General features: G+C 37.6%; 1 protein-coding gene across 1 annotated transcript in view; it reads right to left on the bottom strand.

Annotated features, from left to right (window-relative positions):
• VAT1L (vesicle amine transport 1-like) overlaps nucleotides 1-21703 on the bottom strand; it is an 80221-nt gene that overhangs the window by 17973 nt on the left and 40545 nt on the right. The window contains exons 6-8 of the mRNA XM_009324841.1: nucleotides 21417-21520; nucleotides 20130-20185; nucleotides 17561-17755 (exon numbers count right to left, since the gene is read on the bottom strand). Of these exons, the coding sequence (XP_009323116.1) occupies nucleotides 17561-17755; nucleotides 20130-20185; nucleotides 21417-21520 (355 nt within the window). The remainder of the gene's footprint in view (nucleotides 1-17560; nucleotides 17756-20129; nucleotides 20186-21416; nucleotides 21521-21703) is intronic.

Consider the following 21703-nt stretch of genomic DNA (forward strand, 5'->3'; position numbering starts at 1 on the left):
TTATTCCTATAAGCTCCTGCTGACGTCAATGAGTATTTGTTTTGCCTCAGTAAAATTCAAAGAAAAAGAGACTTAAAGCCTTGTAATTACAGAATAACCGAGCCAAATCTTGCCAGCTTTTACTTACGGAGTTAACAGGGATAAAGCAGAAAAAAGGCAGAACCAAAATCAAATTAAATATTTAGAAGTACTAAACAGCAGTGCCTAGATTATCAACTTGGTGGGAGCTTTCCTAAATGGTAAAAGAGGAGAAAAGACCTTGAAATTTGATCCATCAACACAGAGAATTCCAGCAAGTTAGGACAGCTCAGGGGTATTCAGTACTTTGACACTTAAAGACTAGCATTTTGGTTGCAAGCGGAGTGCTATAGAAAGAACATCTCTATTAGACTATGTGTATTACCTTAGAAAAACCTGCACAGAATGAGAAGGAAAGCTATTTTTGATTTAAACTGGCACAGCACAGCTCTTCTCATTATTGCTTGTTGTTTACATAAGCTTGAAAAAGGGAATTTTCTCTGCATTAATAGGGGAAATAATTACCTTATTACTTTCCAAGTCAAGGGTTGTTTCTGAAGGGTAGAGATTTGGTGAAGAAATCCCTGGAACACACTCGAGCAGAAAAGCCACATCTTGTGAATCAGGATGAAGCTTTGAGGATCCTGCACTGGAATTTTTTTTAGAGCAGCAATAAAGCCAGAACTCCTGGACCCAAATCTTCTGCAGCAGTTCGTCTAGTCAGTAGCACAATACAATCATATTGACTCTATACTGATATTAACCAGTCTGAAGACGAGCACAGTGATGTGTGGAAGGGATATAGAACTATTATGATAAAGTTAAAAGGTCCTCAAATCCACTGACCAAAGGGGGATCTCTCCTACATCACACTTCTGGTTGCCACTATATGCCTGTGAGCCACTGACTCCCAGCTGCTGTCCGAGTCTTTGGGATTGCTGGTAGAAATTACGATAGCATGGTCCTAATTTATACTAGGAAGATGGCTTTAAGCACATCAAAGCCACGAGTAGAGAAGCTCAGAACTGGTCACCTTTAATGGTACTTTTCTCCATTCTGAGCAATAATGCATCTTTATAGTAAGTCGCAGCCAACTGTGCACGCAGGGATGCCCAGACACTCCTGAACCTTGGGGGTATTCAAAAGTGTAGTGGTTCAGATTCCACTCTAGTGAGTCTGGTTCGGTCCGCAGCAGCAGCTCTTACACTGGGGAAAATTCCTTTGGCTGCAAAGGAGTTTTGGCAGTCGCAGGCAAAAGAAACAGGCCCTCTGTATTCAGTTAGGATGCGGCAGTCTCCTGCCTAAATTGAATTTGTATATAATGATGTTTGGTGTATTCCTGTATTCCATCACAATCTGTTATAACAATTTATGGCAGGAAATAAAGTTTATTACATTCATCACTATGCAATTAAAAAAAAATACATTTTATGCGGTTATTGATTATCACGCTCCATGACATCAGTTTTTAAACTCTTGCCTCAGCAATGTTGCCTTGTGATCTCTTTGAAAAAACGTTTGGAAAAAAACTGCACCAACCCACAAATATGTCCCATTTGTTCTCTTTCACATAAGCATGCTCTAACAGTTAGAGTGTCGTTAAACTCTCTCCCTCCTCCAGCCCCAGAACATGCAGACTTAATTGTAAGCACATTGCTTTGCATAGTGTTGTATTGTTGTCTAATTATAATGCCCAGACTGTAGAAGGTGAATGTTGTTGATCTCCTCTGCACAGCCTTGCAGCAGCAATCCTGTCTGGTTACTTCTCTGTGGGAATCTGGCAAACAAAAGATCCCTCTTCACGCACAAGTGAAATATCAGACAGCCTTTCTGGAACTATATTGTTTCACAGCCATACGAGAACTCAAGTCTGAAATACTTCCAGAACCACAGCTTTTCACACAGACCGTCTAGACACTTGCAGGACACTATTTAAAGACAGAAGAATCTTTTCTTTGACACCATATTCTGAATTGCCTCCAAGCTAACTAGCTTCAAGGTGTTCGAAGTCAATCCATGTCTTAACTCTGCCTCTGGGTAAATGGGCACAAACATTGCCACTTGGGGGGTTGGGGGGAACCCAACAAACCAGCTTGCAAAATATTAGGTGATTCTTGAACATGCATTTCTCAAGAATCAATGCCAGTTCTACAGTGTTTTTGTACACGTATGCAGTTACACCAGAATATAAATGAAATACCAAAGATTAGGCTCTTTTCTGCAAGGAATCCACTTCATTTGAGCAACACTTGGGACTATGGGGCCCTGATTCCCAAGGTTTCCAGGCACAGCAGACTTTACATTAATGGCAGCGTTAAACCTCCACAGTGACAGCACCTGTGGATATTTTTGTGGATTTAACACTGCTTCGCTGTATGGCTGTGTGCAAAACATTTGAATTGTATGCCTTGGTTTCTTTGTCTTTACAGCAACACACAATATTTACATAGTCCATAGGAATACTGCTGTGTGCTAGTGCATCAGTCAGGTGGCCCTTTAAACCATACCACAGCTTTAGTGCACAGGCTATTACAATTCTGTGTTCAGAGTCAAATAATATAAGGAAGTTATTCCAGAAAGCTTAAAGTGCCTGTTCTATATGCTGTTTCTTTTATTGTCTCTCTAGCCAACAGTCCTTGCCATGTCAGAAGCTGGACATTGGTGTAGATGAAACCCTGTTCTGACCTCATATGACTGTTCATATGCTCCAAATGCAATCAAATTAGGGATAATGCAACCTGAGCTCACCCAGGTATATTGACGTTTGAGGCATGAATAAAGATGGACATTTAACTCCTATGTGTTATTAGTGCTGGTTACTCTGCCTCATTCCAGGATGCAGACCTACACACACCATTTGGGTTTGTGTGCGTATGCAAAAGATAATTTGTACTATCACTTTTTTGCTACTATGGTGAAAAAACAGGTTTTTTTGGTTTTTTTTTTTTTTTTTTTTACAGTTTTGTTTAGGCCAAAAGCCCTTCCGAAAGTACCTTCTGGATACGACAAAACCAAAAACCCACGTGGTTACTTTCTTGCTCTTTCCAAAGCTTTTATCAGTACCTGTTTATTCAAATTTCTGTTTATTGGCAACAAAACAGTTTATTTTATGTAAAGGAGATATTTCTTTGTGTGTACCTCACTGGAGAGGATTTGCTTTGTTTTAGGAAGCTGCAAAACTACAGAAAGCTTTCCAAAAGGAAGGTCCTTTTTTATCTCCTATTATTTGACTAGCACTCCATGCTGATGGCCTATATTACTCCCACCTCATTTGTCTTTCAGGTTTGTTCCAGTTCTCTAATCCACCGGAACCATCATTCAGTAACTGGATCTTCACAAAAAACTCATTTCTACAGTCTTGCTATTAAGAGACTTCTCCATAGCTTAGCAGTACCACCAATTTTTTCAGTATTTCTCACCAACACTTTTAAACCCAGACTTAAAGCACTACAACCTGCATGCCAGTAGTTTCCTTTTTTTTCTCCCTTAACCTTCCCTGTCATGGCCTCTCTTCTTTGTCTTGCAGTAGTAGGGGTTGCTGACTGTGCCTTGCTTTCTTCTACTTGAACCTTGTAATAAGATCCTGCCTCATGAAAACATGTGCTTCTTCTCCTACCTTTCCCAAATGGCAGGTGGTTGGGTTTTTTTTGTTTTGTTTTGTTTTAAGTCAGGCACAAAACCTGTGACCAACATGACTTCTGCCACTGTAACTTTTCATCATATTTTCTAAACAATTCAAGTGAGTAAAATATTTTTACTCCCAAAGACCTTCTATCACATATTCCTCAGACTCTTCCTTGAGCTCTATTTTGAGCTATTTATTTCATAAAATCAGTAGTAAAAAATTAGAAATTCCTGTACTACTTGTCTGCTTATTCCAAGGAACTTTAAGTCTTCCTTTATTACTACTATGGAGAAGAAATGGTGCTCTATTCCAGAACCACTAATCCGAACCATGGGAACGAAACTTACTGGTTACAAAATACAGTAAACATTCAGTCTCCCAGATAGCAAAGACGTAATCATTAAAAAGCCCTGACACTGTAATTTCCAAAGCCTGAGAAGCTTCATATACAAATGCACCTACTAGGATCAGGTTACAAGAGCACAGTACTATTATGTCTTTGAAAAAAACCTCCATGTTCTTTTGCAACAATGGATTCTCTCCAATAAAATCCATCCCTTATCAGTAAACCAATTATGTAAATTCTTGAAACTCATCAAGGTAAATCCCAAAGGTCTCTAAAGATCCAAATGAGAAAATATTTCTCCTTTGATTTTTTGTACAGTTTTTTTTTTTGTTGCAGAAAGTAGTACCGTGAGGATTGCAAATCTAATTATTCATAAGTCATCATCATATTTTTTGATTATTCAAAAAAGCTCTCTAAGTCAGATCCCACCATTGGGTGCCACTCCGTAACTTCATTAAAATTATACTTAAACAAAAACAAAAGCCACCGATATATTAAATTGTAATACAGTTGTAATGTTAGAGAGTATGATTCATGTTTATCCTCAGTTTGAGCTACATCAGTTTACAGTAAGATTGAAATCATTCATCTAGGTAAGACGAAAGGTATTTGAATTTATCTTGTTCGCTAGTTGACAGTTTTACAATACATTTTGCAGTCCTATTTGCTTTATTACTTAATATTTCTCCTGGCACTGTTAAAAAATGTCTCATTCTAAGCCTATATTAAAGATCTTAACTCCACATAAGTATTGTATCAATGTGATCGCTATAAAAATTGATTTAGTTTACAAGAAGTTTAATGCTCATGTGTGAAAGAATACTCATTCAGCTTAGCATTATATTGTATCGACTGAAATCAAATTGCTACGTAATTGGTAGCAGGGAGCCAAAGCAGAAGTGTTCATGTGATAGAACGTTGCTGAGACAGTTTCTAATCTAATTCAATTAAACTTCCCTATGTAGGTGCACCAAAAAAGCAAATGGCATGTATACTAGCGACAATAATTCAGGAAAATAGGCAAGCACTTTAATAACACACATTTTGCTAGCTAATGTAGGCTTAACTGTAGGAACTCTTAGCACTACACTGGATGTTTCCTTTAAACTGAAGGAAAAGATACAGCATTGTGTTACTTCTGCTAAAGAATTCAAAGGTTACGCCCTTTTTCCTCAGGAAGGTTTAAGATCTTTAAGATATTTCACCCAGGACATAACCATAGCGTATAATAGAAAAAAACCACAGGTTCTTCTCAAGGTTGTTGGTATTTGGTGATGGTAGGGAATTCACTTTTACACAACCTTTATTCTACTAAACTGAATGCATTTAAACCAAGATTTGGAGCTGTGATGTGCGAGGCTTTATTTCTTATAGATATGGCCTACATTTTCAAATGTGTGCACTTTAATACCACATTCAAAGCCTGAAATTTGATAGTCAAACTAGCATATTCAGAAAAATCAACAGTGGAAAATCAGTTGCTCATTTGAAAATTTTAAATTAGATTGCTTCCTTTCAGTATTGTTTTCTCTAAATCAATGATCGTAATATACAGATTTGCCCTACAAAATATCTTTGTGTTCAATCATTCACAGCAGGCTAACATATATAGGAACCTTTTAGTACTGACAATATATCTGCTTTGCCACCTTGGTGTTAATTTATATCATCATCTGTAATGAGCAATAATATCCTTACCACACTGCAATACCACATAAAACTCTCAATTATCACATTAAATTTGGATTATATTATGCTAAGAGATGTCTTTATGCCCAAGAGTAATTTTGCTTTTAACATTCATCTGTGTTTGAAACGATTGAAAAGAATATATGAGCCATTTTCATTAGGTGAGAACATTTATCTTGATTAATGATTGTTATGCACTAAAATAAAGTGTTATTTTGGATACAATCATTGCATTTTGTTCAAGGTAAAATTATGTAAACCAGAAAAGTAAGCTTGCTTCCAACTAATGCTCCACACTACACTTAGAAAAGCAGAATTTAATCACAGTATGCATTAATGTTGTAAAATGTTATAAAATCTTAAAGCTTTAAGACTTTAAAAATCACATGACAGGGAATTTTGGATGATTGAAAAAAAAATTCCAAATCAGAACAGCCTAATAATCAGGTGGCATCAGAACAGAGTCATACATAGTGTGTGCTGCTACTACTACCACCAAGTAAGTGTCCATGACCAACTTTCACAGCCTTTGGGGAAACTGCATGAGTCTCTTGGTGGACCCCAAGAGTGGGCTTAGAGCATAACCTGGAAGATGCTAGTTTCCACTGACTGGGATAGTCATTCTCTTGCTCTCTAGGGAGTAATGAATTGGTCCGTGTTGTGATGATCCAGTAATGAATCAGGTAGGGCTCAAACACTGGAATACGTTGACTCATGAAGTTTAATATTCAACTGTCCTTCCTAATTACAATCTATACCAGCAATGGATTACCCGGTTAATATGTAGAAGATCATCTACATAAGATAATTTTGTAGTTTTATCTACAAGTCTTGTAGATAAGACAGTAGTAAGTGCTCTTTTTTTGGATATCAGCAAAGTTGTATGAAATAGAACACAAAACTTGTACCTTCTTTGCAATAAAGTAACTAGTAACCTAGTAACCTAATTAGACTATAGGTATGAAAAAAAAAAAATGAAAACAACAACCCAGGAGATGAATTTTGTACTACTGCTCATGAGATTTCCAAAAATTTACCAGTCTGCCAAAACTAGTCATCAACATTCGTTGCTGAGAGACAAACTTGGTTTTGCTGATGGAATTAATAATTTACTTTTTCTTTGGCTATTGTTACATAGATACACTGATAAGCAGATCCCAGGAGAAGAGCTAGAATGTTCACTTTAGAAAGGCATTTCTAAACCCAAAAAGGCCCAATTCATTTCATTTACCAGAGTTCTGTGTCTACTAACAACTAAACATCCTTCTAGTATAGCTAAAAGCTTATGTCAGCATTCTCTCTTTACAGGCCAAGCACCCAAAATCCCCAAAAGCAGAAAAATGTGAGCTAGAACATACAGCAGAAATGCTGAAGGTATAGTATCTACTGACGTTTCTTACCACAGTAATTTTGCAGTCTCTGAAAGCACCTCATACCCTTCTGCTCTATTAACCTTTCTGCTCGCTGTCAGTCATGGAAGATGGCCACAAGGACCAGTGCTGCCAATGTAGCACCACTTAGACAAAATGGACATATCACTTTTAGATACAGAGAAATATTTCCCTTATTCTTATCTCCCACTCCCTTTTGATTCTTTTCAGCGACTCCTTAGATGGCTTTCTAGGCATTCATTGATTAATGAAGTATTAGACTCACAGATTATAGCCAGAAAAACACCCAAAATAACTAGTCTGATTTTTTGCAAATCAGAGGCCAAAACCTCATCTAAAATCATCAGGGATCTCTTCCCAGTCTGAAAATGGGAAGGTTTCAAAGGCAGGAGGAATCTGATTTATTTGTATTCTGTATTGTGCCAGACATATAAGGACGTCATATCTCAGCTCTCTCAACACCACCAGGCAGACTTCATTGTTTCATCTCAGTTTTTTTAAAAATCCTTAGCACATGGGAAAATAGGTCTTTTTAAATTTGAACCGAGACCAAAAGAAGTTTCTGAGAGAATAAAAACAATCACGAGGAATTGTTAACACAAACCTCAGATTTCTCCTTCGTGATACCCTGGGAAAAAAGCTGAATTTCTCACATTAGCAGTCTCTGCCAGTTCAACTTGAACAACCGAGAGCTTTCTTTCCAAACCAGTCAACTAATTAACAAAGAAGCGTGAGTGGAATTTTTTGACACAGAGGAAAATCCTAGGTTCATTCACAGGCTCTGTGGCTTAAACTACACATACTAATAGCGCATAGCACAAGAACAAAATAGCATCTAAATGTGTCTTCGAACACTTAGTTTCTAATATTTTCCCTTTAGTACCTGCTATTTATCTAGTGTTCTTCATTTATGGTATCCAACAGTTATTTCTCTGAGTGACAGAAAACACTCACTGTTCCAAATCTTAAGAATTCCTTGCCAATTAGTGGTAGAACGAACTCTGTGGAACAGGAGATAAAGTAAACTTTCTGTTAGAATCCACTTAAAATTATTTCTGCTGGTGGATGTAATGTATTGGCATACATTTAATCAACCTGCGCGCAAGACTGGGAGAAGACAGGCAGATGTTTCATTGCATTATCAGGTAGAAATAAAAAGGAATGGATTGAAGCATGTTTGGATCAGGGTATAAAAGCAAAAAGCAAGAAGCTTTTGTTCTCTAATACTTCATGAAAAGTCTAGAAATTGTTTTTGAATAGGGAAATGACTCCATGAAACCCTGTTTTCCTGACTCTTGATAACAGCTTGAATTCTATGACACAAACAGTAAAAGTGAAGCATAAAACAAATGTGTTAGTCAAACATTCAAGATAAACATAGAAGAAATATACTCCATCTCCCGGAGTTATGTACACACTTTGGTGTTTTTAAAGGTGTCCTTGATGTCTAAAGTATACCCCCTCTGCTTTGGTAAAGCTTTCCCTAGCTAGGTCTCTGGTTATTTTCTTGCACGGGTACAGTATCACCGTATCAGTTCAATACATAAGGAATGTGTGCCAATTTATTACTTAAAAGCCAGCTAATATATTTCAGTAAGCAGACTACTCCTGTAAAATACTGCTTCTTCACAGTAATTAATCAGCAGCTTGCTCCATGTGACAGGTTTATTCTTATTTTTTCTAATAAATGACAAACCAGTTTTTCCCATGTACAATCTCCTGTTGCTAATTTAATTAACTGGAAGCATATGACTAGTTTATCTTTAACAGTGCACACTTTCTTGGGTGGAATCTATCAATGCTTCCTATATTATTTTCCTGCCTATTCCCCCCCCCCGCCCTCGCATTATCCATCAGGAACCAAGTCTACATGTTGTTTTCCTTTGGCCTGCAGTTACGGAAAGCTATTATCTCTGCGGCACGCAAGGGCAAATAGAAATGACAATCTGTCCTGACCCAGAAACACGTATCATGACTCACCACTGCACTTTCAACTTCCAGTGTCTCATGTCTTCTAGAAAAGTATTTTCTGCCTGTGTATCTCCATAACTAATTAATTCTTAGCACAGTGCTTACTAAGTAGATTAGAAAAGTGCTGTAGCTGCGGGCTGTATTTATGTTAATTGAGAGAGGTTTAGTCTCTCACTAGTCAGCTTCTAACCTTTGCAGAAACGTTTGAACACAGAATCACTGTTCATCAGAAATATTGCCAAAATACTTCTCCATGTCTGCTACTTCATTCCAAAACATTAAGATAACGAAATGAAATGAAAGAGCTTACTGAAATTTGATAGAACACATACCGTTCTGAGATTAGAGCCCCCAATAAACGCACTGAATCATAGAGGCTCGCAGAGATGCTGAGACACAGCCCAGGGGCTTGGCTGTTAGAGGCCAGAACTGGAAATTAGAGATTTTCAGGCTGATCCATATCTTTCCACTAACATGCTGCATGACATCAGGCAAGTGAAGATATCCACTGTCTCTTTTGTTATTTATCTATTAAATGAGTATTATTGCATGAATATTCTCAGCATGCACAAAGGAACATTCTGAAGACTCTAGATGGCAAAATTGTTTAAACACAGGTATTCAACTGGCAGGCTAGACAAAACAAGCTAAATTTCAGAAGCTGTAAAGAAAATAAAAGAAAGCACAGAGCTGAAATAAATTACTTGTTTAATTAAACTCCATTCATGTAGCTTGAATTTCATGCAGTGTTTGTGAATAATATAGAGCAATTGAAAATAATTGACTTCTGCTTACATACTTAACAGACTTAACAAGTGGAAGTCTGAGTTTCCCAAAACAGCTCATTTACCCAGCCTGATTTTGTGGTAATCATAGCTAGTGTCATGTATCTGAGGCCTTGTTATGGAGCCACAGTGCCTATATCTAAGTCTGGTCTTGCTTCTTTCTATCTCACTCTTGTAATAAAATCATAATCGCGTTACATTGCCATCAACAGTGCGTGAAGCCAAAAAGACTACTGGGTTATGCCATCACTCACTGATACAAGTAGGAAGGGTAGAATGAATTAAAGTAATATGAAGTCCTGTTAAACAGCATTAAATGGGGAAGAAATCTAAAGGAAGTTATATAGGCATTTAGTAGGAACTTAAAATTGATGTAAGGGCAGCGAGGATCCCATAATCAGGTATACACAATGTTTTAGAGGGAAAAAAATTGCAATACCTAATTAATCTCCAGTACTTTCAAGGTATGTTTTATTCCTCTAAGCATATAGCACCAAAATTATTTGGAGTTTTAATTAATATTTACTTCAGATAAGCATCTTGGGAAAAATTCTTTGCAAAGTCTTTATTAAAAATCACCTTACTCATGGCTCGATTTTCATTCATTTAGAACTCGTGTTCATTACAATTCATGTTAGTGAGGTAAAATTCAAGTGCAATAGCTTTCACCTTACTCCTCCCAAAATTTGAAAGATGTTATACACAGTTATAGGCCAAAATTTGATCGTGAACACAGAAGCAAGCTACCCTGAATTATTCAGATTTTGCTTCTCAGTCGGCTTTCCCCACATGTCTATTTTGAAACCTGTTACATCAGTAAGACATAGCTCCTTGCATTTTCATATGCTTTGATACCTGCATGAAGCTTGTCTTAAACTTTGTATACAAACAAGTCTAACACAAGAAACAAGGGTGATGTACAGATAAAACATTTACATTTACTTTGAGCTACAGATGTTTATTTTAGACAGTCAAAAGGAACAAAATCTCACACGTCGGAAGAACAAGGAGAGTTCTAAGGCAGTATCACAGGACAACAGAGATACCTATATGCAGAGCTAATACCTGAGAATCAGGAAAGCAGTTCATGCACAACTGCAAACGAAATACTGTCAAAGAAATATTCGCAGCATCAAAACAAGCAGACTCTGCACTGTAATGCTAGAGGAGCAATCATAGCAAAAGAAACACCGATATGCTCGCAGGAATTTTCACAGGATGAGTTATATTTCCCTCTTTCTACAATATAATACTGCAAAGTAAATTGTTTTATGCTTATGAAGAAATTATTCTTTTCTCTATTTCAGGGTGGGTTATTACTTTGGTTATAAATGAACTTCCACTTTTATCATGTTACTCTAGATTATTTTGCATACGTTAAAGAAGAAATACAGGTTCTAAATGCTATAGAAGTCACTTGACTTCAAAAAAGGTGTATTTTGTTCAGCTGAAGAATCTGTTTTCATCAAGCAGAAAAGAGAAAAATCTGCACATGCCATTATTATATTATCACTTAAAAAAAATAGACACGCGATGGCATTTAGCATTCATAACAAGGTACCAGCTTGATCTGATATTATTACATTGCCCTCTTACTATGTTAAAAGTAACTAATGGGTCAATTTTCTCTATGTCTTACTATAGTGATACATGAAAGGCTTTTTGCCCTAAAGCTAAGAAAGGCATGAGTAACTTTTGTGGAAATTAAAGTCTCCGCTTTAGGGGGTTCACTGTTATTATTCTGCTATCATGGGTTTGAGATTTTCCATCCCCCCGCCTCGAATAATGTTGATATCGTTGATATCTAAAAGCATGCACTGAGATGGTAATTTATACGAGGGGATGAGTTCAGGGGGAAAAAAAGCAGGCTTACAGTACTTGAACCCTTTCAAGCCACAGAGCAGTGCTAAAAACAGGCATATTGCGATGGCTTTGCCCTCCCCAAAACACACTATAAATTCTGTATGGGAAGTGTCCCTTCGTCCTGTTCTCATCACAGGATTGCAACTTGATAAGGCTGTGATCTTAGATGTAAGGTTTCTATTGTTTTCCTTTGCATGCTGGTAACATTGAAAGCTAACGCAGAAAACAGAAAGTATGTGAGAACAGCAACATATGAGAAAATGTTTCTTTTAAAGGAAATTATTGTATCAGCAGGTATTCTATAATGTTACTATAATGTGATCAGCTGCACTGCACTCCTTTAGGTTTAGGTCCTTAAACACAGCTTGGTTTTTCCTTAGCAGTTTACCACAGAGAAAAGCTCTGGCTTCAAGACAAAGAAGTCTCACTTATGTAAAAGTTGTATTTACAGCTAGACCTGCAACATCTCTCATAATTATTCAGCCAAAAAAACCCAGCAGCTGATAGTGCAGTGATCCTTACAAGCTAAATTAAGGTGCAGGGCTTTTTCCAGTCAAAAATATTCTGTGCACTGACCACGAGGCACAGCCATTAGAGTCCTCTGATACTCATATCAAGATCCACAGGGCCTTGATCTGTAAGTGTGTTTAGTGCCTTGATTCCACTGATTTCAATCACAGCTGGGCGCCACAGTATGTTCCTGGATCTGGGCTACAGTTGTTGCATTACTATTTGCTAAGTAAGGAGTTGCTAAAGACATTATTACATTATCTATCACTACAAAACAATGACATGGGGTGACGCTCAGTGCCTACTACAAGGTACTGGCCTGATCTTGTATTATCATCAGATTATCCTCCTACTTTTTAAGAGTAAGTAACAACCCTATTCCACAGGTTTCAGTATCTTCATCATTCTTACTGGCCCTAAGGCAGTACAGGTCTTTGATACCGTTATTACTAAGTAACAGCGCACTCCTTTAAATCATTTGAGAGACAAGAATGCAATGAATCCTTTGGTACACAACACAGGCTATTTTGGTCCCTACGGGTGACCACTGAGATTATGGAAAACCATCCTGACTACAGGTCTAAGTCCGAAAACTTTCTGACATACTGCGAATCTTTTTTGAAACAGGTAGTCCAGCGTGAGGGAAAGGGGCCTACAGATATTGTGATGACATGGACCGTATTTTGCACTGTCACTTTCCTGACTGGCAGTTCATGTGCAAGAATTTGTGAGTTTTGTTTTACATGCTATCAGTGCTACTTTTAACTGCTGTAAGTCACCAAAGAAGGTGCATATAACTTCTATGTCAATAACTCATTCTACCTTGAGTATATATTTTCTTTTGCAATTATAAAGAAAACAGAATTTTAGTAGAAAAGTGCAACGTATACATTTTTGTTCAACACTAGATTTTTTGAGAATCTTCAGTTTTCATCCTGCTTAATAATCTAGAATCATCTACCGTGTAAAGCCGACGATTCACAGACCCTCAGGAGAATGCTAATGCATAAATGCACACTACAAATTAATCAGAACGAAGAAGAGCGACTAACTGCAAATCAAGGATTAGGTAAGTAGTTACTAACAAAGAAACAACCACAAAGCTCAACAAATATTCACTGAATACTAATTCTGTTTTAAACTCTACTATTTGTAATGAAATGCAATCTCACTAGATGATCAGATTTTTACTACAGAACAGTATTTTAAGCACGTACCATCTACAAACTACCTTGTCTTTTAAACACTTGAACAAATAGCTGCAAAATAGCAAGACATCTCAACAGCAGCTGATTTATTGTATGACCTCACTCATCTCATGATGAGTAATTCCCCAGTTAGATTTCCATTTTAAAGTATCCATGGATTTTGTTACTGTCGCTCTTAGTTAAATGTTTCTGACATTAACATCATAAAATGGCTCCAATGGCCTACTTGAGAACAGACTTGACTTCACTAGGATTTACGGATGTACATTTGAGAAAAAAAATTACCCCTCCCAAGCCAACAGCAACAGATAACACAGCAATACAAATAGTTCTGCTCCATAGCAGTAGTCAATAGTCTAGATCCTGATCTCCCTTGTGTCAGCAATAATCTGATCCACTGAAGAAAATTAAGTCACTTCTAAGTTTCCATCCAGAGTAAATTCTGTCCCACTCTCTCTTCGGTCAATCGGTAAATTCGTTTAAGCAGCCTGTACTGAAAAGGCAGGGCAATCCTCATCCTAAAACAAAGGCCAGTGAAACTAGGAGTCCTTCCACTGACTTCCATGGCCTTTGGACGAGGCCCTAAAGCAGAGAAATCAGAACACCAGAAGGGATTGTATCCTCATTAGAATGATCTCATCGACACTCAGACAAACCTTCATTGTTCAACAGGAATATAATCAAGCTAAGTCTGTCGAATAATTTCTGAACGTTGCTATCTTGAATATTATTCGACAATCAAGTAGATATCACTTAACATACACTACGTGATAGACAAATGGGAATCTAATAACTTTCTCTAAACCCTGTATTACTGCCACTTGAAACACTTCAAAATGCAAAATCTCACTGCAATTACAATATTCTCTAATCAGTATATTCTTCTAAATTCAAACTGTGTACTCCTGCAGAAAGTATTAAGAAATAAACGCTGTTCAAGGAACCATACCAGGCTTTTAGAACAATGAAATCTTTTTTTACACAGTTCATGAAGACCCATTAAAACTGACACAAAACGTTTTTCTGGCTGTTCTCACAAGCACTAGAACATAAAGCCCTCAATTTCGGCATCATCATGCAAGGAAGTGGTCCTGCAGCAACAAAGAGGAACACTACTGTAGGTATAACTCATTGTCTTCTAAGACTGCAAAGATGCTTTTCAGCTCTAATACATAGATGGCTATTGCGACCGATACAAGATTGAAAAGATAAGCAATTGTACTGTAATACAGTTTTGGAAGGAAACCAGGTGTCTTCCATGTTGGCTTTAGAGAATCTGCATTAATTTGTGAATTGATATTTGCACAAAGAAGGAATACATGAAAACAAATGCAGATGCAGAGTGAATAAAGCAAGCTGAAGGGATATGTTGGGGACATGCCTTTCATGTATAGATCAAAACTTTTATGTATGTGATGATACATTCAGGTATTTAACATTAAACATTTGGAAAGGTGTCCCATGGCTAAGGCTCCTCTGAGATTTTTCCTTAAAATATTTTCATTTTGAATGTCACTTACTGGATTCAAGCTCATCTCTATGGCAGAATTACTAGTTGGAGGACAAATGGATTCTCCTGTGAGCCTCTGGAGAGGGTGATATTCTTCCATAGAAAACTGTTCAATCATTCATTTCCAAATGCCACGCAGGCAGTCCACCATTCTGCCGCTCTCTAGTTAAACATATTTATTCTCAATGCTCTTATGGGTCAGGAAATTTCCTCAGGAAACACCAATGGTAAAAATTGCTCATATTGGTCTAGTCTCTAATGAAGACTACTGAGAATGGTCAAACAAAAGTGGACATTTGGAGAAAATCAGGCTTACTCGATAAGAAATGAAAAGCAATCAGATATCAAACTCTGAAGGGGGGAGATGTTAGAGCTACGGAGTTAAAAAAAGGAACCTCCCAAAACAGAGCAAAAATACATACCAACCTTTCTTCAGTCTGGTTCCATTTAGTCCGCAGCTATGACACATTTTTCTGTGTATCATATTAACTTGAGAGTCAGCCCTAAGTTATTTTTATACCCACAAAAATATGTCCCCAGAATGATAATGCCCTGAATGAGTAATATTTCAGTAATACTTTGCGATCGATTAAGGACACCTCTAGCACTGTTATATCCCTGAAAATACTAGCCAGACATTTCCTTTGTAAATTACCAGATAGCTCATGGAAAGTGAGCAGGCATGATAAATGAGCTGTAGTTTTCTAGACTGCGCTTTTTAACAGATGTATTTACACATTTCACAATCTACCGTTAGGGATGGTGCATGTTACTGCCAAATGTTAGATGAAATGTTATCAAACAGAAGTCTCCCAACAAACTCCCTTCATGTTGATTATTAAGATCAGCCTGCCACCTGTAATATTTCATGTTATGTCCTCGATCAAGACTTTTTTAAGCTATTGTTACTATTTTAATTATCCTTTTCTTACTCACCAGTACATGAAAAGTACATATTTACATGAACAAAGAAATTGCAGAATGCCTATCTAGAGCCTTGCACCACTTAAATTATTAAAATACTTCGTAAGCTTATTTAACAATTAAATAAAAAAAAAAACCCACATCAAAAACCTAAATCTGATCCCATTTCTATTTTGCACTGCTCTTCAAAGGGCTCTCCCGTTCAGACAACAGCAGAGGATTCTGTCTTGCCTGAGCCAGCTGCTCTTTATCACAACATCTGATCTCCCTGAAGCAGTTTGATGGTGAGAATTAGCCATTCCCATGCCACCGGCTGGTAAAACCCAGAGGGGTTACTGAGTTGCTATCAGTGATGGTGTGGCCTCAGATAGACATTTTAGAGAAACAGAAGAGATTCCTGGGGAAGTTGTCATTCCTCTCTGTTTTGCTGGAGCCCGTATTGTGCTGGACCACATAAAGCGGCATGCTGGGGTACGCTGGGGCAGATGTAGCGATCGCATGAAGAGATGTATAGTTCCCACATTAGCACAACCTAAGGCAGTACAGGCCTTGTCATATAACCTGGCCCAGGCACGTACAAGCCCCAGTGAACATGCAATGCAGCCTGCTCCAAGAACTGTTGTAGGCTGTGGAGTCCCACCACGCAACTCAAGATATCTTACCTGTCTCCATGACAATGGTAGTGCTATAATGCCACTTGAATAATGAACATGCTGGGCTCAAAACCCTGCCCATAGGGCGTTCAAAATCTTAATAAAATACAATATTATTAACGTATTAAGTCTGATGGTTACTATTTCCTCATGGATGCATAGTAATACCAGCTAATGTGTTCAGACAGAATTCTGTCGCAGCACCACCTGAATAGCAGCCATACAGTGATACAACCACAATCCACATTCAGCAGAGCTCTTACAGATCATGCATCTTAAGTGATGTGTCAGGCTCAGTGCACTTCACAAACACGTACAACACAAATACTAATCTGGTGGTGCTACTATAATCATGCTGTTTCTTTATATGTTAATGTCTGTTCACACCTCCAAAAATACTTACTTTCATTTATCAGCATCTTAAGCATAAAGGTCTCAGAAAGAGTGCTTTGGTCAAGGGGCTTGTAATTGCCCAGGCTATGATCAGATTAGTTTCTTTAGATGTCTTTAAGGAGAGCCGAGCAATTAGAAGGAAAAAAAGAACCAAAAACCTCACACTCCACAAATGTAACTTGCGTTAAAAGTGATTTCTGGTTTAACTGCCTGTGATACATTTTCAGTAACTTCCTGAAAACCTCCAAGCTTCCAAGGTTTGCTAGCACAAATATAACACTGAAACTAAAGCTTCTATATTAGATCTTCTCCTCAGAATAGATTTTAAGTTGTTTTCAATTATAATGCCCGCATTTCACGCTGCACTTGTTAGTCACATGTTTCATGCACTTTGGAAACAGAAACAATTTTCTAAGATTGAAAAAACACATTTATTATTAGTATTTTCAAGAACTTTGCACAAAGTATTTGAAACTCCAGAAATATTTATTAGAGAAATGCATGCATAACTCTGTATCATGGAGTTTCTGAATAGCAGGGGCTTTGGAGACAACTTGTGCACAAACTAAAAAGCAGAATACATTAATAACTAGAAAACATTTAAATCTGATTTTACATCTAAGAGTGTATATATTTCAAAAATTTCAAAATGGGGAAAGAAATTTTGCTCCTACCTCTTCCAAAGCCCACAATGAATCAACTACCGGCTTGATCTTCTTATTGTTATATAGATTTAGGAGTTTGTCCATCACACCCTTGATCAGGCCACCTCGATTCTGTTTGAAAAGCAGATTCAGCAGGGAAAATCCAGCAATGACTTTGTTCTCCTCATACAGCTTGATAGGATTTACTTTCTCAACCTGCCACCACTGGAAAGCAATAAACAACAGCAGGGTCAGAAAAACATTTTTCAAGAAATGTACAGGAAAGTTCACAAGAAAACTGTCTGGGCAGATGTGATACGACTCATCTGTCAGATCTGGCAACAGCCAAGAGAAGCAGTAAGGATTTTATTTAAGGAAGAGGCAAAAAAGTATGCAGCTGACACGCGGAAATAAAACACAGACTTGTGTTGCGTGAGATTAGGGTGTTAGAAAATAGCGAACAGATCTGGTTTTAGGACGTGGGTCTAGGAGCAAGGAATTTGGACCTCCCTTCTTACTTGTGCTATTCTTCTTTGTTATCTCAAGAGAGCCATGCAAGCTTCCCAAATGTTCGCAAGCAACTCTTGACCGTTACTCTTCTCTCAGAAACAAGGAAACCATGCACTGCTTATCAGCTTCCATTTACTTTTCACCCATTATTATGTTTGTGGTATTTGAGCAAGCCTCATAATATCTAACGAAATTATTTTATCTCATTTAGCCCAAGCGAATCCTTGAGACTGAGATCCCACTTCCTAGCAATTTTTATTTCAATTTTTAATTAAAATTTTCATACAATTTTGATGAGTTAATTTTGCAGTATAATTACATAAAGAAACTAGTTACACTTCTATACAAAATTTGATATGCTATTTTTTATTAATTCAATTTATTCATATTTATTCAGTCAATAAATACTAGTACTATCTGAAAAACATTTCAGTTGAAATTGATTTCGTTGGGCCAACCCACCCTACAAATTATACGCATCTGGATATATTTATATTAACAGTAAAAAGGCTCCCTAGTAACGATTATCTGGTTTTCATTCACAAATGCCTGACAATAACAAAGATCGTGCCACTACAACCATTAAGAAAATGTAGGAGGCAAAGAATAGCTTCTTGCTACAGTCTTTGATTTATCTTGTTTTCAACTACATAGAGACTTTTGAAGCTAATTTCTCCTGGGAAGGGGTTGTTGCTGGAAGCTGTAAATGAGCTCTTGGCAGAAAGATCATGTGATAGATCTTCAGTCAAGACTTCTCCCTCTGTTTTTCCTGTCTGAAGGAACCCCTTTCACTCCCAGTTAACTTATTTCTCGCTAGCAGTTTATTTGATATATTTGTCCCTTTTCCGATCTCTAGGATTTCTGAGCAGATTTTTGTTGTTGTAGTAAGCTGAAGAAAAATATTTAACATTTGAGTTTTGGATTTGCTGACATCATCATCATCTCTTTGATGTCATTTGAAATGAACACGGAGAACTGAAAAACGCATTTCTGTATGGAACTAACTTCTGAAAAGCTGGAAATGACTGGACACAAGCCCCATCTTAAGAGCTACATCTTCTTTAATTCACTGCACTGTCCTGACAGTGTTTTCAGATAAGAGGAACCTACAGGGTACAGTTATCCATATCCATGGATATGATATTCTGCCATAAATAAATAATGCAGTCTAACTTTAAACTTAGCTGTATAAAAGAGGTATGTCTGATAGCTAACAATTTAAATATGCACTGCACGCAGATCCAATTCCTGCCTAGCTGTCGGATCAAAAGAAAACATGTCAGACCACATTGCAGTGACAAAAACGCTCTCTTTAGCAACATCAGAAGTAAGAACTTCGTAAAGATAAATGAGAATGATAAAGATGAAAATACTGCAGAAAAGGCTGAAGTTAGAGGAAAGGAGAATCACAGCACTGGGACACTTACTGATTTTGCAAAACTGAAGAAGCTTTTTGTCTCCCCAGTAACCATGTTAGATGAACCTGTAAAAGATGAGTACATTCACACACAACTTATTACATGCAGGCCATTTATTATATGTAATATCATTTCCATGATTCATATTTAAGAAAAAAAAATTCCCCAGGTTTAAAAGGGATTAGTAGACATCCTTATACTTTGGGAATAAATAACAAAGAGACCAAGGTGACTGAGCCCTACAAGTTTATAGGTATTCCGAGATGACAAAAACAATCTCTCAAATCTTCCAAAACCAGGAACAGGTTAAGTGCTACTAGGCACCTTGACACCAAAACTCTTCTATAGCTCTCTCGTTCTCTGCAGTAAAATGCCATTTGTCTCTGACACACTTTTATTTAGCAGCGATCACCACACAGGTGTCCTTTCTCTGTATCTGTAAAAATACATTTATCTGATGAACACACATGCATTGTACACTACAACCTGTTAACAAACATAATGACAATTCACTGGCAGGGACTTCATTACAAACAGGCAACCAGGTTGGCTTGTACAGGCCAAGCAGATATCTGAGTGACCGTGCATTCGTTATCGCCACCCTGCTAGCTAGATGAAAGCCCAAGGAAGCAGGTATGCTTATCCATGATGCCACTCACTGGGACACTTACTGATTTTGCAAAACTGAAGAAGCTTTTTGTCTCCCCAGTAACCATGTTAGATGAACCTGTAAAAGATGAGTACATTCACACACAACTTATTACATGCTGACAAGCAGGCCATTTATTATATGTAATATCATTTCCATGATTCATATTTAAGAAAAAAAAATTCCCCAGGTTTAAAAGGGATTAGTAGACATCCTTATACTTTGGGAATAAATAACAAAGAGACCAAGGTGACTGAGCCCTACAAGTTTATAGGTATTCCGAGATGACAAAAACAATCTCTCAAATCTTCCAAAACCAGGAACAGGTTAAGTGCTACTAGGCACCTTGACACCAAAACTCTTCTATAGCTCTCTCGTTCTCTGCAGTAAAATGCCATTTGTCTCTGACACACTTTTATTTAGCAGCGATCACCACACAGGTGTCCTTTCTCTGTATCTGTAAAAATACATTTATCTGATGAACACACATGCATTGTACACTACAACCTGTTAACAAACATAATGACAATTCACTGGCAGGGACTTCATTACAAACAGGCAACCAGGTTGGCTTGTACAGGCCAAGCAGATATCTGAGTGACCGTGCATTCGTTATCGCCACCCTGCTAGCTAGATGAAAGCCCAAGGAAGCAGGTATGCTTATCCATGATGCCACTGCATCTTCCACTGCGATACACACATATTCTTCATTTCAAAAGTTTAGCAATCCCTTCAGCTGTCTTCCTACAGAAGCTTGGCCTGCTTTATCAACACAGAACATGGCAACCTGGCAGAACTGCAGGAAAGACATGTTTACTCGGTATGTGGAGCAGTCCATGTACGTGAATGGAAATTTATCAACAGAAGCCTGGGCTTCAGTTCCTCAAAGTCATGTCAAATAAAAACGATAGCATTCTTCCCGAAATCTTCCTCCAAGCTTCCCTCCCACAAGAACTATATTACAGTTTCCTTGGCCACACTGTGATTCCTATGGTGTGTAGAATGAGAGATCCAAGCTTTCTCCTACACTTCTTTCATCACCAAATAATGTTTAACAATCTGAAACATATGTTCAGTTTCACTCTTTGATTTTGTAAAATTTTTTTTTAAGCATTTCTTTGTACCTATTGTTTCTCAATAATTTAGTCCATGCTCAGCTTCACTAAAATCCTTGATTGGAAATGGTCAAATTGAGAAAGTATAACATGGAGGCCTCCAGTTCTGGAAGGAGTGGCCTGGGTGGCTTTAAGAGATTTTAAGCTTCGCTAAGCTTTAGTTTTGAAATACGTACCTGGCTTTTTCCACTCACCATATAAAATGTAAGTCCCAAGTGGTTTGAGAAGACTGAGGCCTTTCCCAGTGTTTTCTCCACAAAGACAGTCCAAAACAACATCTACTCCATCTGTCGAGATTCTAAAAAGCAAGAAGGAAATCTCATTTTGCAATAGGCTCTACAGGACTGGTCAGCCAGCATGATACAGGATGATTGTTAATATAATACTAACGTTTTCCAGGTACTTTAGAAAGGACTGTAAGGCTGAGGCTTTGACTACATGAAAACTTTCTCCTCATCAAAAGACAATTCAAACTCATTCG

Source organism: Pygoscelis adeliae, unplaced genomic scaffold (genome assembly GCF_000699105.1).
Source record: "Pygoscelis adeliae isolate BGI_AS28 unplaced genomic scaffold, ASM69910v1 Scaffold136, whole genome shotgun sequence".
Lineage (NCBI taxonomy): Eukaryota > Metazoa > Chordata > Aves > Sphenisciformes > Spheniscidae > Pygoscelis > Pygoscelis adeliae.